The sequence below is a fragment of the Oryzias latipes genome, chromosome 11 (assembly GCF_002234675.1).
Source record: "Oryzias latipes chromosome 11, ASM223467v1".
NCBI lineage: Eukaryota > Metazoa > Chordata > Actinopteri > Beloniformes > Adrianichthyidae > Oryzias > Oryzias latipes.
In genome coordinates this window covers 21063066-21078619 of record NC_019869.2, presented here as the reverse complement: position 1 = coordinate 21078619, position 15554 = coordinate 21063066, and the positions used below count along the sequence as shown (strand labels likewise).

The 15554-nt window shown below is 42.9% G+C and overlaps 1 protein-coding gene across 3 annotated transcripts in view; it reads left to right on the top strand.

Annotated features, from left to right (window-relative positions):
• phf14 (PHD finger protein 14) overlaps positions 1-15554 on the top strand; it is a 58248-nt gene that overhangs the window by 11958 nt on the left and 30736 nt on the right. For all 3 annotated transcript variants that reach the window (XM_011481152.2, XM_020707279.2, XM_011481153.2), the window contains exons 6-14: positions 569-680; positions 1112-1249; positions 1910-2056; positions 2378-2648; positions 3665-3771; positions 8225-8320; positions 11781-11887; positions 13232-13363; positions 13522-13684. In XM_011481152.2, the coding sequence (XP_011479454.1) occupies positions 569-680; positions 1112-1249; positions 1910-2056; positions 2378-2648; positions 3665-3771; positions 8225-8320; positions 11781-11887; positions 13232-13363; positions 13522-13684 (1273 nt within the window). The remainder of the gene's footprint in view (positions 1-568; positions 681-1111; positions 1250-1909; positions 2057-2377; positions 2649-3664; positions 3772-8224; positions 8321-11780; positions 11888-13231; positions 13364-13521; positions 13685-15554) is intronic.

The window sequence follows — 15554 nt, the reverse complement described above, 5'->3', positions numbered from 1 at the left end:
GGCCGCAACGCTTACCAGTGGCAGAAACAAACAAGCTAAAGACTGGAGCTTGTCAAAAGGCTGCAGGAAGCCAAAGGCTATCTAAATAGTAAATAGTCTATATTCTGTGGTGGGGAGGGAGAGGATTAGGAGAGGAGAGAGATATCTGTGAAAAAATGAGAGCGGAAGGATGGAAGGAGGGCAGAGATAGAGGAAGAAAAGAGGAAGAGAAAAGTGTGTTATGTGAAGCATGGAGACTTGAGCCACGTTATCGCTGATAGTGCTCCTCAGCCAGGCTGCAGCCGAATTTACTCCTTCACTAGAGCATGAAAAACACAGCAAATTAAACTGCGAAGCGCCTGCTTGGTGCAGATGGATATCTTTATATTGGACTTTTGGATTCTTTTCCCTAAAGTCCGCATTTGAAATTGTGTCACAGCACGCTGCGAGTTCTCTCCCGTTTGAAGTCTGTGAGCTGCTTTTTTGCCCGTTCAATGAGGTTGAGTGATCATCTGCAGCACAGCCGCGTGTGTTAATCAGCTGTGTGGTAGATGAAGGCGTAAACAGCTGCTTTTTTCACCTTCTGCAGGTGGGTCCATGTGGTCTGTGCGCTCTACGTGCCCGGAGTGGCATTCGGAGACATCGACAAGCTGCGACCGGTGACCCTCACAGAGATGAATTATTCCAAATATGGAGCAAAGGCAAGTTTTGCTGGACATGGTGACTGTGTGTTTTCTCACCATTACAGGTTCTGAAGGCAGCTGAGCAGTTCATCTGTTTGTTTGTTTGTTTATTGAACAGCATGACGTTAAATGTTTTAGTTTGGTTTTTAGAAAAACGTTCTGGGCTAAAGTTGCACTCACAGCAGCAGTCACAGTTCTCTGATTGCTGCCTTTCACACAGTTGATTATCAGGTCACAACTGATGGTCTTCATCACCACTCGGAGCTGTGCATTATTCCTCAGAGAAAGAAGCTTCCGTCTCACATCAGGACTTCACACCCTTATTTCTACTACAGCTGCTGATCCACAGAACAAGAGACTTTTTGTTACGTTTCTATTCAAATGTTTTCAGAGGAAAGCTCTGCCTTTGCATCAGTACTTGCATTAACCAAAGCTGTCTGTCTATGAAGGAGTGCAGTTTCTGTGAGGATGCCCGCTTCGCCAGGACTGGCGTGTGCATCAGCTGCGACGCCGGCATGTGCCGATCCTATTTTCATGTCACCTGCGCACAGAGAGAAGGGCTTCTGTCTGAGGCTGCAGCAGAGGAGGTGAGAAACAAGCAGAAGAAACGCAGGAGAAGCCTGGATGAGATGAATTCAGCCAATATCATCACTGAGTATCAGATGTTAAAGTCCCACTCTGATCATCTTTTGGTCTACTTTAAAAGCATTCCCAGTGGTCTTTTCATCATGATTATGTTGTTTTTAGGTAAAATAAAAATGTATGTGTCGGTTTCTAGGACATAATGACTACAGAGCGACTGTAGTTCGTGAGAAACTCGCCTCAGAGTTGTGGACCGGACTGTCTGCACAGAGCAAGCCCGCCCCCACTTCCCCTCACCTATCTGTTTACACTCTCGCCCGCACATCACAAATATGCTTTTTCCAACTGCATTTTTTCATCTGCTCGAGATTTACAACAATTTGAATAAAGAAATACTCAGAAATGCAATGTTCAGCTTAATTTTCTTTATAAATATCTTTCATCTTCAGACAAATGCCAGAAGAATATGTTAATAATACCAAAACGCATTGTTTTCATCAGAGTGGGTCTTTAAAGTGCTTCAGTAACGTCCAAAGTCACGAGTGGCTTGTGAAGCTCCTCTGTGAGCGCTGGACCTGCAAGGCAGCAGATCAGAGGTGGACTGGAGAACTAGAGGATCAAAGCAGCTGCTTCATCTGCTGACATTTGTGCTTGTGTCTCCTCAGGACATCGCTGATCCCTTCTTTGCGTACTGTAAGCAACATGCAGACCGCTTCGACAGGAAGTGGAAGAGGAAGAACTACCTGGCCCTGCAGTCCTACTGTAAAGTTTCTCTGCAGGAGAGAGAAAAGCAGCTGACTCCAGAGGCTCAGGTGACGCCCTAACTACAATCCTAGGCAGCTTCATTTGTGTCTGTCATGATGAACCTGATCTGCTGCTGAGTGGTGTTTTGGGGGTTTGACTAACCGTGTCCCCATTCCCCCAAAAAGGTGGTTTAACCGTGCAGAAAATGCAGCTGGATCATGCAGCTGTCAGTATGCAGGAAATGTTAAGAGCTGTAAAGCAGCTTTTTGTTTTTCTGACATAGTTTAAGTCAGAATGCAAAAGGTTTCGTCTGTTTGGATTAAAGTCTCCACTACATGGATAAATGTATTATTGATGTTGTGTAAGAGTTGCTGGTGTCCCGCCCACAGGCCCGGATCACCACCCGCCTGCAGCAGTACCGGGCCAAAGCAGAGCTGTCCAGGAACACTCGACCGCAGGCCTGGGTACCCCGTGAGAAGCTGCCCCGCCCTCTGACCTCCAGTGCCTCCGCCATCAGGAAGCTGATGAGAAAAGCTGAACTGATGGGTATCAGCACAGACATTTTCCCTGTGGACACATCTGACACCAACGCCAGTATGGACGGGCGCAGGAAGCACAAGCAGCCGGCGCTCACAGCGGACTTTGTCAACTACTACCTGGGTGAGATTTGAGATAGAAATCTGATTGGGAAGAATCTGTTTGAATTTGTTTGCAGTTTACCCACCTGTACTTTTAAGTCAAATGGAAAAGGGCGCACACCTGTTAGTGCTGAGCATTCTGGGAATCAAGAGTTCATTTGGTGGTTTAGTTCTGACAACAGGGTGTTATTTCACCCAGGTCACTGTCATTTCACACCTAATAGAAACTATAGCAGCAATGTGTCTGATATAAATTTGGAACAAAGGAAAAACAAATTTTAAATATTTACTTTTTAGCCCTTAAGCTCCTCCCCCTCCTTTTATACAAATAATAAAATCAAGGAGGAGTCTGTTTAACCCCCACTGGAGTGTAAAAACGCCACTTACATCGAATTGCGGATGGGATAGAAAGCTTTTTTCTTAATTACTACAAAATGAAGAAAAATTATCAAGAAAGTTTACAATTATTGTACATGTTAGGGATTCAAATGTCTGACAAAAGCAAAGAGAAAAAAAAGGCTTGAAATGATTGAAGTTAATCGTTCTTCTCCCCACATTTGGGATAAACTGGTAAGTCAGTGGAGTCTGGATCTTTTGGCCTTCATGCCCCTGCTGCATTACTGTGCAGCTGCAGGCAGATGCACTGTCTACTGATGGGTCCTATGTGTCTGATGAGCTTAGAGAGCTTTGCTGTGTCTGTCTGGGACGAATCAAAGTCCTGGAGCTAACATGAGACAAAAGCCCATTTTACAGACAACTTTCTTTTCCCTTTGATTTGGAAGAAATGTGTGTTTTTGTTTGTTAACTGAATAAGAAACCTTTTTGAATGATGAGACCTTTATTGCACCTCAATCCACTCATATCAAACAGAGCACAGATACTCATAGACCCATGATCTTACTAGATCCAAAAGAATTTTAACAGAAATCTCCTTGAAGCGTGTGACCTTTCAGGATATCTCAACAGTGTGTCCTCACACTGTTTTCCTAGATTTGTTGTCGTGTTCACACTATTGACTTTGGTGCCTTGGATTTTTAGAGAGGAACATGCGTATGATCCAGATCCAGGACAACATCTCCGAGCAGAAGAACCTAAAGGACAAGCTTGAGAGCGAACAGGAGAAGCTACATGTAGAGTACAACAAGGTGAGCAACACAGACCTCAGGTTTGTCCATCTGCTCCAGCAGGAGCAGCTTCAAACACGCAAGCAGGACGTTCATGTGGCTCAGTAAATTAAACCAATATGGTTTGAACGCAAGGGTGTCCATCAGTGCACCAGGACATTCTTGGCTGTTGGTCAATGATCGACTAAGTAATAGTCCTTCAGTTGTGTATCTTTGGATACTTGCTTATAGAGGGGGGTGGGTGAAGAGAGGGGCTTAAACCGAACACCAACGGTTGGTGAGTTAAGGAGAAGGCAGGGCTAACTTGACTGGCAAAATTATATTTCAAGTTTATTGGAAACTTCTGGCTGAGCCAAATGTCATAAGGGTCTTCAACTTCCAAATCTGGGAACAATTTTACCAGGTGCAGCGTTCCCTCATTTATCATAGGGGGTCACGTTCCATAAATGACCTGCAATATGTGAAATCTGTAAAGTAGGATGACATATTTTTAAGGCTATACAGCCCCTCACTACACACTTGATACACTTTTCTCAAAAAGTCATAAACAATTTCCGCTCACGAGATCTATGTAACTGGCGAGCTGAACGCATTCTGTACCAGAGACTTTGCATGTAGATGAATTGACAAGGTCAACAACCAATCAGATCACAGCATGCTAAGTCGCACTGAAAAAATTCTCAAAACAGCCTGACCGCAAATGGCAAGACGCGAAATAGCGAGGTACCCTTTTAGACTATGTTTTCTACCTCCATTGTTGATGTAACAGTTTAAAGCTGTGGCTGTTAGGACTCCTGTGCCTGTCAGGGTGGTACTTCATGAGCTAGTGATTGCTGTAAAGTGAGATTATCAGCAGATTATATTGTTCTGCTGCTTTCATCAAACCAGGACTTTAGAGCACACTGGAGGAGTTTGCAGTTTGAAATGGCTGGAATGACAGCTACTATTCAAGTTTGATGCCATGGTTCTTGAAAGGTTGGTTTCCCTTCTACTGGTAGGTGGAGAACTCCTGCCTCAATTGGAGGAGCTTAACTATCTTGGAGTTTTGCTCATAAGTGAGGGACAGATGGAGGTTGAGATTGGCAGGCATATAGATGCAGCAGGTGCAGGAATGGGATCCGTGTACTGATCTGTTGCAGTGAAGAAAGAGCTGAGTCTAAAGGCAAAGCTCTCGATTTGACGTTCAATCCATGTTCCTACCCTCCCCTAAGATCACGAGCTTCCAGTTCATGGCAGAAGATCTCTGACGCAAACCTCACCAGGAAGGCTTGGAGTTTGCTTAAAGATAGGGCAAGGAGCTCGGATCAACCCAGCTCCAAACAAGGAGAAAGTAAAGTAAAGAAAGTTAAGAAAAGATTTTAATAGAAAAGAAATACAATGGTGATTACCAGTAAACCATTTAAGGAAACCTAAAGGCCCTAACAAATGGTGTTTTTAAGCATGATCTTGTGGTATTTTTTTCATGATGGAGGACATTTATAAAAAAAAATTGAACTTCAGATTGCATGTTTTAGTATTTTTTCATTCAAAAGGTAAATCAGGAGCAGACAAAAAAATGCCATTTGAAAAAGAGTTTATTTGTGATGTAGAAAATGCGCTGGGCGGCCCACAAGCCCCCTGCTCCGAGCTCTTGGCAACAGGGAGGGGGAAGGAGGGTGAGGTTGCTCTGCTTCAACAACTTAGACGCACATTTCTAGGAAATTACTTCCGCTCTGCAGAAACCTTGTCCTAGAAAACAGGTTTTTGATTTTGGCTAAAAACAGCATCATTTTAATAAAAAGACCACTGAGAATGCTTTAAAACAAAGCAAAAGATCATCGGAGTGGGTCTTTAGAAACTTCCAATAGTGTCTGAGGTGTGCTGTGACATGTTTTTTTTTTTTTGTGGTCTTTCAGTCTGAACTTTGAAGTAGTTTAAAGTAGAAGTGATTTGAAAAAAAAGAGAGAGAGAGGACACAGCATGAGATTGATGATTTTCAGGCTGCCCTTCTTGACAGAAAACAATAATAAATATAAAGAAACATGGGTTACTTTTAAAAACTAAAGTGGTGTTCATGTTAATGGCCTAATTGATTGTGGTTCTAGATGATTATGTGCTTGCAGTGCTGTTCTTGTCTATCCACCAGTGCGTTTTAACGCAGAAGTGTGTGAGAACAGTTTAAATGTGGAAAGTCGAGGGTAGTTTCTTTACTTTCTCTGTTTGGTTCTGGGGTTTGATAACCTCACTGGTCTAGGAAGAGATTGCAGTTGAGGACTGACAGTCGGCTGCCCTTCTGTCTCTCGTCAAGCCTGTGACCTCTGAGGAGACGGCGTTGCTCCATTCGTCAACATGAGGAAGCAGAGGAAAAGTCAGGAGAGTTAATGTTGCGTGCAGCAGTGTCCTGCGTGTCTTAAGTGTTATTAATGAAGTGTTTGTTGCTAATTGCGCTGCTGAGTGGATCCTCCGTGGAATTCGGCCTTGGAGAAAACACTCGTGAGGTGAATGTCAGACATCTGAGCACAGACTGAGACTGCACTCTGCTCCATATGGATGCCACATTACATGAAGACAAATTCTGTCACCGTCGCACTGCCTGAATATTGATTGTAACATTCATAACCATCAGCACTTTGGCTTGGTCCATCACACCACAGCACAGACTTTGTCATGCAGAACAAGGAGAAACACTGACCCGTCTTCTGATTCTGGGTATATATACCATAATATTATATTTATTAGGTTTTGATTCAAAAGTTAACACCTCAATTTGAATTTGAATTCAATATATTTTAATTTTATTCTAATTTATGTTTAATATTTCCCTTCATATTATGCATAATAAAAAGGGAATTAATATTCCCTCAATATTCTTTCCCAAGGCAATAACCATCCTCAATTCTAAAATGCACAAATAAAATCTGCAATAGCACACTCATATGTAGATGCTTATTTATATATGTATATATGCTTATCCATACTTCTGTCCACTGAAGTGTCTACCCAACGTCAACACTCTACCTCATTGCCACCTCTTGCACATCTACACAATTTTGTACCCAATTTTGCACATAAATCTTGGACATTCTATATTACAGTTTATATTTTCACACTTAAATTAATATTATTTCGTTATTTTGTCATTCTTGCACTGAAATGGTGATGCTTCAATTTCATTGTACAATGACAATAAAATCTAATCTAAATCTAATCTCATATAATGTACATATAATGTACGCGTTTAAAATGTACATTAAACATTTTTACGTGTTAAAAAATGCATTATGTATAAATGTATACATTTTTTTGTGTGATTAATGTTTAAGAAAAATATGAAAAATGGAAATTCTTACATTACAAACAAACCAAAAGCTTTTTTTTGTGCCTTAAAAAGCAAAATATTTTAAAGAAAATAATCTTTCCACTCTTTATATGAAGCAAAGATGTGAATTTTAAAATAGGCTGATAAGTGGTCAAAATTATTACAGGCTCCTGCAAAGTAAACTGTAAAAAAAAACCTTTGATTTATGATTTTGGAGCTTTTAAAGAGTTTGTTACTAAAGTTATTTCCTCAACGGACTCCAGCTTTTTTTCCTGCACAGGTTGAATCTGCTGCAGCACATGCAGTCCTTTAGAGCTGCTTTCTGCTTCTTCCTTCTGACTCTGCAGAAAGGAGAAAATATTTTTGCTGTTTTGTTCCAGTGTGAACTCTGGTAATGTGCGTGTCTGTTTGTTTGTTTTTTTTACTTTAAAGAAAGGCATTAAATTATTATGGTCTGGGTTCTATGGAAAGGGATCTGAAACTATCACAAAGTTGTCCTTAGAAAACATCTGTTTGTGGCCCAAAACAGCTGGACATTTCTGTTATTTCTTTACTGATTCCAACTTTAGGAACCATAAAGTGAAGCTCCTCTGGCTGGCTTTGGTCCAAACACATACTGGGAGACATGCTGCTACACCCAGCTGTTCCAGGCCGTGTAAACAAGGCGGTTACGTGCAGAATTACTGAGAACCACAGAGATTTTATGCTCATGCACAGAATCCTTCCTTTTTTCTCTGAAATGTAATCTAGGCCTTAGTCTCAGCTTCCCTTATGGCTGGATACGGGGTGTCTCCAGGCGAAAAATGGGCAAACCTGTGTGGGGCACGCAGGTGGCCCAGAGGAAATATCAAGGTCGTAGATTGCTCAGTGAGCTTGTAGAGCAAAAATGCTCATGCAGATTTTTTTTAACAGGCATGCTCCAGGCTACAGGTAATACATACGGGTCAACCCCCTTACGCCTGCATGTGACTAAGACTTTAGGTGTGGAGTCTCAGTCTTTCTTAAGTCAATTCTCAAGAATAATGGAAATGTTTGCATCTTGACAAATGCAGGTTGGATAACACTGAACACGGGCTGAGTGTACTTTTCCTTTTGTCCACCACCTCCTACAAATATTTTATAAAAGCATTGCATTATAAAGCTGATCTTGTGTTTCTACTTGTTTCTGTGCTGCAGCTGTGTGAGTACCTGGAGGAGCTGCTGAATGTGAACGGAGAGCTGCGCAGTGAAGGCCAGGCCCTGTGGACTCTGCTGGGGGGCATCCTTGGTCAGGTACCATCACATAACATTAATAAACATTCATCTATGTTGGCGTTGACTCTGACCAAAATACAAGCTCAGGGGAACGATGTGAAATGAATGAACGTGAGCAGTCTTTCAGAACAATGAAGCTGATCAATGAGGCTGATGAGATTCAAAAACGTGTCATCACTCAGGACAGTCGGCTTGTTTTTACTCCATCACAGTGATTCATCTATCTCAGTTACCTTGTCCCAATCTTTTCAGTCAGTTTTCCCTGGCTTTGTCTCCAAAACATGGAATGTTGTCATTTCTAATGTCCATGCTCATAAAACCCAAAGACGACCTCGCCATCATCATCATCTCTTCCTCCTTCAGTTCTGTCTTCTCTCATTTCTTGTGTCTCTTCACAATCCTCTACATATTTTCTTTTCTTTTTGACGTCACTCTTTTGTCTCATCACACCTGACACTGACTGTCCTCTACCTGTGTCAACCTTCTTACTCAAATCTCTTTACCTCTTTTCTGCTCTAAACTGCTCGCCCACATAACTTAAAGTACTCAGTCTTCTTCACCTCTGCTCCCTGAAACCTTTAATTCTTCCATTTTTGTCTGAGCCGACAAATCCTTTTCAAAGTTCTGAAGATGGTTGGGTTAATGTTTCAGTCTGGAATTAGATTTTAATTACATTAAGATCTGAGCGAGAACGTTGCGCTTTTACTCTACGTCTATAAAGTACAGTATGAGCTGGATCTATAACTGTGATCATTGAGGGGTAAAAGCTGCGTGTGTGTGACTGCTGGACAGAACAGCTCTGCTTCTGCAATGACCAGCATAAATCACCCAATTATGAACATGAACCGTTAAGCAGCAGCATCAGTCAAGGCGCTGCATGCTTTGTGCCATCTATCTGCCGCGGTTTCGTCTCCTATTTGTCATGCCGCCTGTGCATTTGCAGACATAATTGATGTCCCAGCTGGGACTCTCATCAGTCATCCGGACACGGCGCCGTCGTTCCCGGTCTTCCTGAAAGTTTAACTCAGCTGTCTTCCGGCTTGCATGGAAACTCCAAGCAGGTGGGCGCCAGCAAGGCCTGGCCGCTGTTGCCATCGCCATGGCAACAAAGGGGTCCCTGACACCAGAGCACTGTGAGGCAGAGGCCACCGATCAAACACTGACAAAAGCACCAACTTTGGTCTTCGGCACATGAACCCATCTGTTGCTAGAACCAAAACAAAGATATTCTCCTTTCTTTTCTTTTTTTTTTTTTATGAAACATGCAAATACTGCACATCCTAGGATAACCTTTCTTTGACTTCATATTGACTTACAGTTGAGACAATATTTACCTGCAGGTACAAAGATGCTCAACATTAGATCAGCAGGTACTTTAATTGGGTAAAGGATGGCGGGCAGTGGCCAGATGCTGTTTAAAACCCCAACTGATCATCTTCATCTTTTCTTCATTGACTAACATCCCCTAAAAGTCAACATTTTCGGTTGTCACCACAGAGTCTCTTTTCTGACTGATGGAAATCCAGTGTGTTACTGCGGTAGGTGGGGGGTGGGGGGGTCCTATGTTCGTCGGCATTCTGGCTTTTGCTGAATTCAAAAATCTTCTCTAAACTCTTTCTGTAGCCCTTTCTGTAGTCTCTTCCTGCCTCTGTCAGATGCCGACGCTCCCCTGTTTAAGATGAAAGAATGCCGTGGTCACCTGTCCCCCCACTATCAGACCATACTTGCAGGAAAGCCCCCTCTGGGCTCTAGCAGGCCGGGCGTGCTCAGATTAGAGTGTCTTTGGGGAAATCCTCATCTGTTTGGCGACAGACTCGGTCCTAAAAGATAAAGTTTCTCATTAACCTTCATGGCAGCACTGCAGCTGAGTTTCAGATTAGGATCAGGTATCTTCTGGCCTCTTTCACCTGCAACAAGCTCCCCACACCAAGCACAGCTTCGTTGTGGGGAGGCGCACCTGCCTCAGCCCTTTCTCGCTGTCATTGGAATGCAATCAACACAAAGAAATACACTGTGTTTTATTTTTTAAGTTTTTATGAAGAAATATTTTCTTGTACAGATAATTCAGGAAGTTGAGTCACACAGAAACGCACCCCCCTACCCCCACCCCAAACTGAGTGGTTTGTGTTGAACGCAGGATTGTTCAAACCAGGACTTTGCAATGTACTAATGAGCCTCGCTGAGGCGAGTCTGTATCTGACCACACACACGGCTTCCTAATTTCATGCTGAGCGCATCCTGCTGCCTTGTTGCTAAGCAACATTCAGTCGACTTTACAGCAGCGGGTGTGTCTGGATGAAAAAGGGGCGTGTCCAGGTGGATCACAAGCAGGATTCTAATTAGACGATCCAGAGGTCGCCTGAGAGAGTCCAAGTGGAGAATAAATGAAAGCAATGAAAGATGGTTTCATTTTTCCTTTTATATCAATGAATTCTAATTTAATATAAGTGAGAAAGCATGGCACCCAGGTGCCGTGAAATGCACACGTGTGCACTGCAGCAGAGAGGTCACCTGCAGAGAAGTTAAGTTGCTCGTTTAAATAGAAATGTTAATGTTTGATCACAAAAACAGATAAATGCACGAGTTCCTGTTGAGACTTGTTCAATAGATTCTTATGTATGCATGAATGTTCATAAAGATGCGTGCTTTATAACCCCCCCCATGCAACTTGAAGGGTTCAGACTTGAAGAAGATTTGAGGAAATGATAAACACATCATGTTCTGAAAATAATGGCCATGTGAATCATGTTGGGCAAAAGGGTCCAATACAGAATAACATCGTAAAATCCAAAACATTTAACCAATGATTTTAGTCTCAACCTGGAAGTTTCTTTCAATTTTACTCAAACCATTTCCATTACTTGATGGATAGTTGAGGTTAAAGTTCCATTAGTTTTTTACACACTGGTATACTTTTTTCCTATAAATTAGGGAGAAATGGTCAAGTCTTCGACTTTGCTGTGGATTTGAGCCCCATCTATCATGGGGGACACTCCACCACTAGGCCAAAGAAGCTTCAATTCGTAATGTTTAAAAATGGTCATGGACACAGACTCTTCAGTGCCAACACGACACAAAGTGATCCTGCATTCACCTTTCAATGAGGACATAGGCACGTGGGAGGGGTTTGTGCATCTCTGCAGTTGGTGGTCAGTAATGCAGCGGCTTTGAGTCAATTTAGGAAAAGTCCCGACTAAACCGACAAACTGGAGGCTCTACACAGATGAAACCCAATTCAAAGGAAAGACGGGAAGGATGAGGGGTTCAATGACTCCCAAACCATTTCCTTGACTGCCTCAAAAGCTTTTGCTTTACGGTTCCATTAAACATGAAAGCCATTTCTCCACACAGTGAGCCCGAATGGGACATGCTGCATCCCTGAGCTTTATCCCCACACTTACTGGTTTAAACACAGCCGCTTCATGCTGCAAATCTCATTTACAACAACGCGTTAGTGACGGATGGCTTTGTTTTGCAGAAATTAAACACTCCGGCCATCCTGAAAGCACCAAAAGAGAGGAAGCCCAGCAAGAAGGAGGGAGGTAGCCCTGGGAAGTCCTCCAGTCTGCCAGCCATCCTTTACAGGTGAGCTGCCACTGTCTGTCCAGGTAAGGTCAGACAGGTTAGCCTTTGGCAGAAACATTCAGTTATTATAGTTGTTATTCACCTTTTGGCACGTCCTGCCTGGGGTTGGCGCAGAGTGGTTTGGCAGAGAGTTTTTACGCTGGATGCTATTATTGTAGTATTTAAAACATTTTTTGGGTTCTCCTATTTTGAAGATCTAAGGCAGGGGTCGGGAACCTTTTTGGGCAAGAGAGCCATAAACGCCACATATTTTTAAATGTAATTTCGAAAGAGCCATACAATAATGTAGTGTCCCTTTCCCACACTGAGACTTAACCTCTCTTAAGGTTCTTTATTCTGGTTACTGCAGACCACAACGAACGCCGTAAAATTAATTCAGCAACTCCTGAATCTCTCCCGCTGAGATGAGAGCGCTTCTCCCAACTTTATATTCCCCTGCTCCCGCTCCAGCCCCTCCCATTTCCCTTATTCGGCCCATAGCTGAACCCCATTGGTCCAAATTACCTAACAACAGGCTGAGCGACAGAACTGAGAGCCAATCAGATCTCTGCTTGATGCGTTTAATGAACTCCAGAACTTTTAACGCGACCCAACAGCCACCCAGTCCAAGTCAGACCGCAACAATATGTTTAAAACTACATATACGAGTGAATGTGTGCATTTGATGTAATTTCAACATTTTTAAAGTACAATAATTCTGTGGATTCTTTTTAATAACATTGTTATGCTGTTGCTAATAAATGATGAGTATTTCTCGTAGTAGTTTTGCTGATGGTCGAGTCTGGTTGATACGTGGTGAGTTTCTGCTTCATGCAGGCGTTGAGACTTTAAACGGGATCGTAAGTCTGAATGTTCTGTAGATGTGAGACATTCTTATCACATGCAGACCTGGAGTCAAACACACACTCACACGCTGCAGTGAGTGACGGGCAGCGGGTTTTACGTTTTTACAATCCCTGCGCGGTTGACTGCCCCCCCCCTGCTTTCTTCCTCACACATCCCGTCCCCGTAACTGTGCGCTCTTTCTCAGAGACGGGAGCGCGCAGTTTTAGGCATGGCAATTCACAGGTTTCCGGGTGGTACAAACTCTGTGAAATAATAGATAATACTAAAGTGATAGTGCTGGCGCAGATTTCTCTCTCCAAGCACCGCTACTACTGCGCGCCTCTGGCATCGCATCGCGCCCGAGAAGGACTGGTCTAATGAAAAAAAAAAAAGTATAATTAAAGATTTGTCTGCGAGCCACATGTGACCATCAAAAGAGCCATATTTGGCTCGCGAGCCATAGGTTCCCGACCCCTGATCTAAGGTATTGAACGCTCTCTCACATTTGATCCAATCCAGCTGTGGCATCTGTAAGAAGAACCAGGACCAACACCTTCTGGTGCTGTGTGACACCTGCAAGCTCTACTACCACCTTGGCTGCCTGGAGCCCCCCCTCACACGGATGCCCAAAAAGACCAAGAACAGCTACTGGTGAGTCAGCAGACACAAAGCAGAGAGTCGGCGAATCATGTCCTGCGCTGCCTCGTCAAATGTCAAAGCGCCCAGTTCCTAACCTGATGCTCATGTCAGTCTGGGTGAAAACCTTCAGCAACGATTCCATTCAGAACTGCCTTCTTTATTTTTTTCAGGCAGTGCTCGGAGTGCGACCAGGCCAGCAGTGATGAAGCTGACATCGCCATGGAAACGTTGCCCGATGGCACAAAGAGATCGAGAAGACAGATTAAAGGACCAATCAAATTCATCCCACAGGAAATGTCTCCTGAACCCAAGAAGCAGCAGCTGAGGGGCTCGGTGGGTATGAGAACCTCTGCGGTCACTGCCAATGGTCTAGCCCATGTTTATGAAAACATTTACATGCCAACCATTTTTCAGACCTCAAGGTCATCCATCTTTCCATCCATTCATCTTCCAAACCCACTCAATGTCTTTTTGGGTTACTGGAACCTATCCCAGCCATTGTTGAGCAAAGGGAGGGGACACGCTGGATGGATTACTGAGACCATATTGACAGTAAAGATGGTGTTTAGGGAGGACATTTTCAAAATATGTAGTTGCCTAAAAGGCCATATTTAAAGTAAAGATGACGTGTAATTAGATTTCAAAATAAAATTAGATTTAAAATATAAGATCATATTAATAAGAAGGGCCATATCCTGACTGATGATGGTGTTCATATTAACAATCATATTAAAAGCTTTTGTTGATTGAATGATAGGCTGTAATAGAAAAAAAACGTCTGTTTTGGTGTTTGAGTCACAGGGGGCTCTGTTGTAACCATAACAACAAGGTTTTAAAAAACATTTTGGTTATTCAAAATGTAATTTAATCTTCGCAAAGCAATACTGATGAGTGAAATCTATTTACTTTCATCTCTATAAAGTAGTTTTTCTGGTGGCAGCAGCTTCTCTGTTAGGTTTTAGGGTAAGAATTGATCATTTTAACAATAAAAGTTCAATTATAGTTCAGCTAAGATCATTGGTTATGTGAAAACTGTTAAGTAAAGTTAAAAAAAGACTGGTTTTACAAATAAGAATGTGGCCAAAAAGGTAATTGCATTTTAAAAGAAGCTGTTACCAAGCGCCAATCATCTTTACACTTTATCTTGATGCAATTCAGCATTTTTGTGTAACACTGATGGCTGTGTGGGAGTTCATCTCTAAAACACTGCAGGTTTTGCTCAGGGAGGAGATTTCTGATGAAATAGCTGAAGCTCAGGCTGAAAGTTGGTTTTCTTCTCCTATAACCTGCTGGCTCAGTGTCTTCTGCCCACTTTGTGTTTGTGTTTGCAACCTGTTTCCCCGTATTTCTGTTTGCTGCTTTGGGGAAGAACAATTCTGAGCACTCTTTAGTTGAACTTTCTTCAGTCCATCTTGTTTTACTGGATTTTATTTTGGTTTAAAAGTTTGGATTTGCCTTCATTAACGTTCCTTTCTTAATGTTAGGGATGCTGGTTAGGAGGAGGTGAACATGTTTATGGTGCATGGGTCGTTTGAGGTCAGCAGATCTTTGGAGCGCCTGGTGAAATGTTAAGATTAAGATCAACTTTATCCTTCCCCGTAAGGAAATTCGGCTGTAGTAGCAGCACAATAAAATAAAAGAAATGCTAAATATATAGGAGGAAAAAAAAACTCTTATATACATGTACACACATGGCTACCAGATGAATTGTAGAGTCTGATGGCTGATGGCAGGAATTACTTCCTGTACCGTCCTTAGCACAGCGGGGGTGCATGAGTCTTCTGCTAAAGCTGCTTCTCAGGTTTGTCCATGGCGGTCCACAGTTTAGGCAGCAGTCTGTCTCTCACCACCTCCTCCAAATTGGCGTGCTTGACACCAATAACAGGCCCTGCCTTTTTAACCCGTGTGCTATCTTGTGGGGTCCAGCTGACCCCACTCCCAATGGTAACGTGCCTTGGAGGCACGTTATCATTGGGAGTGGGGTCATCTAGACCCACTAGACAGTGCGCTGAGCCTTTTTTCTTCAATGATTTGTGATCTTCACTGGTGTTCATGGATTACATGAAATCTTCTCGACCTTTACCCATCTTTGTCATGGTAGGGAGAACACGTCAATGCAAGGGTGGGGTCATCTGGACCCCACAAGATAGCACAAGGGTTCATGAGTTTATCCAGGCTGCTGGCATCCTTTGCTCTGATGCCA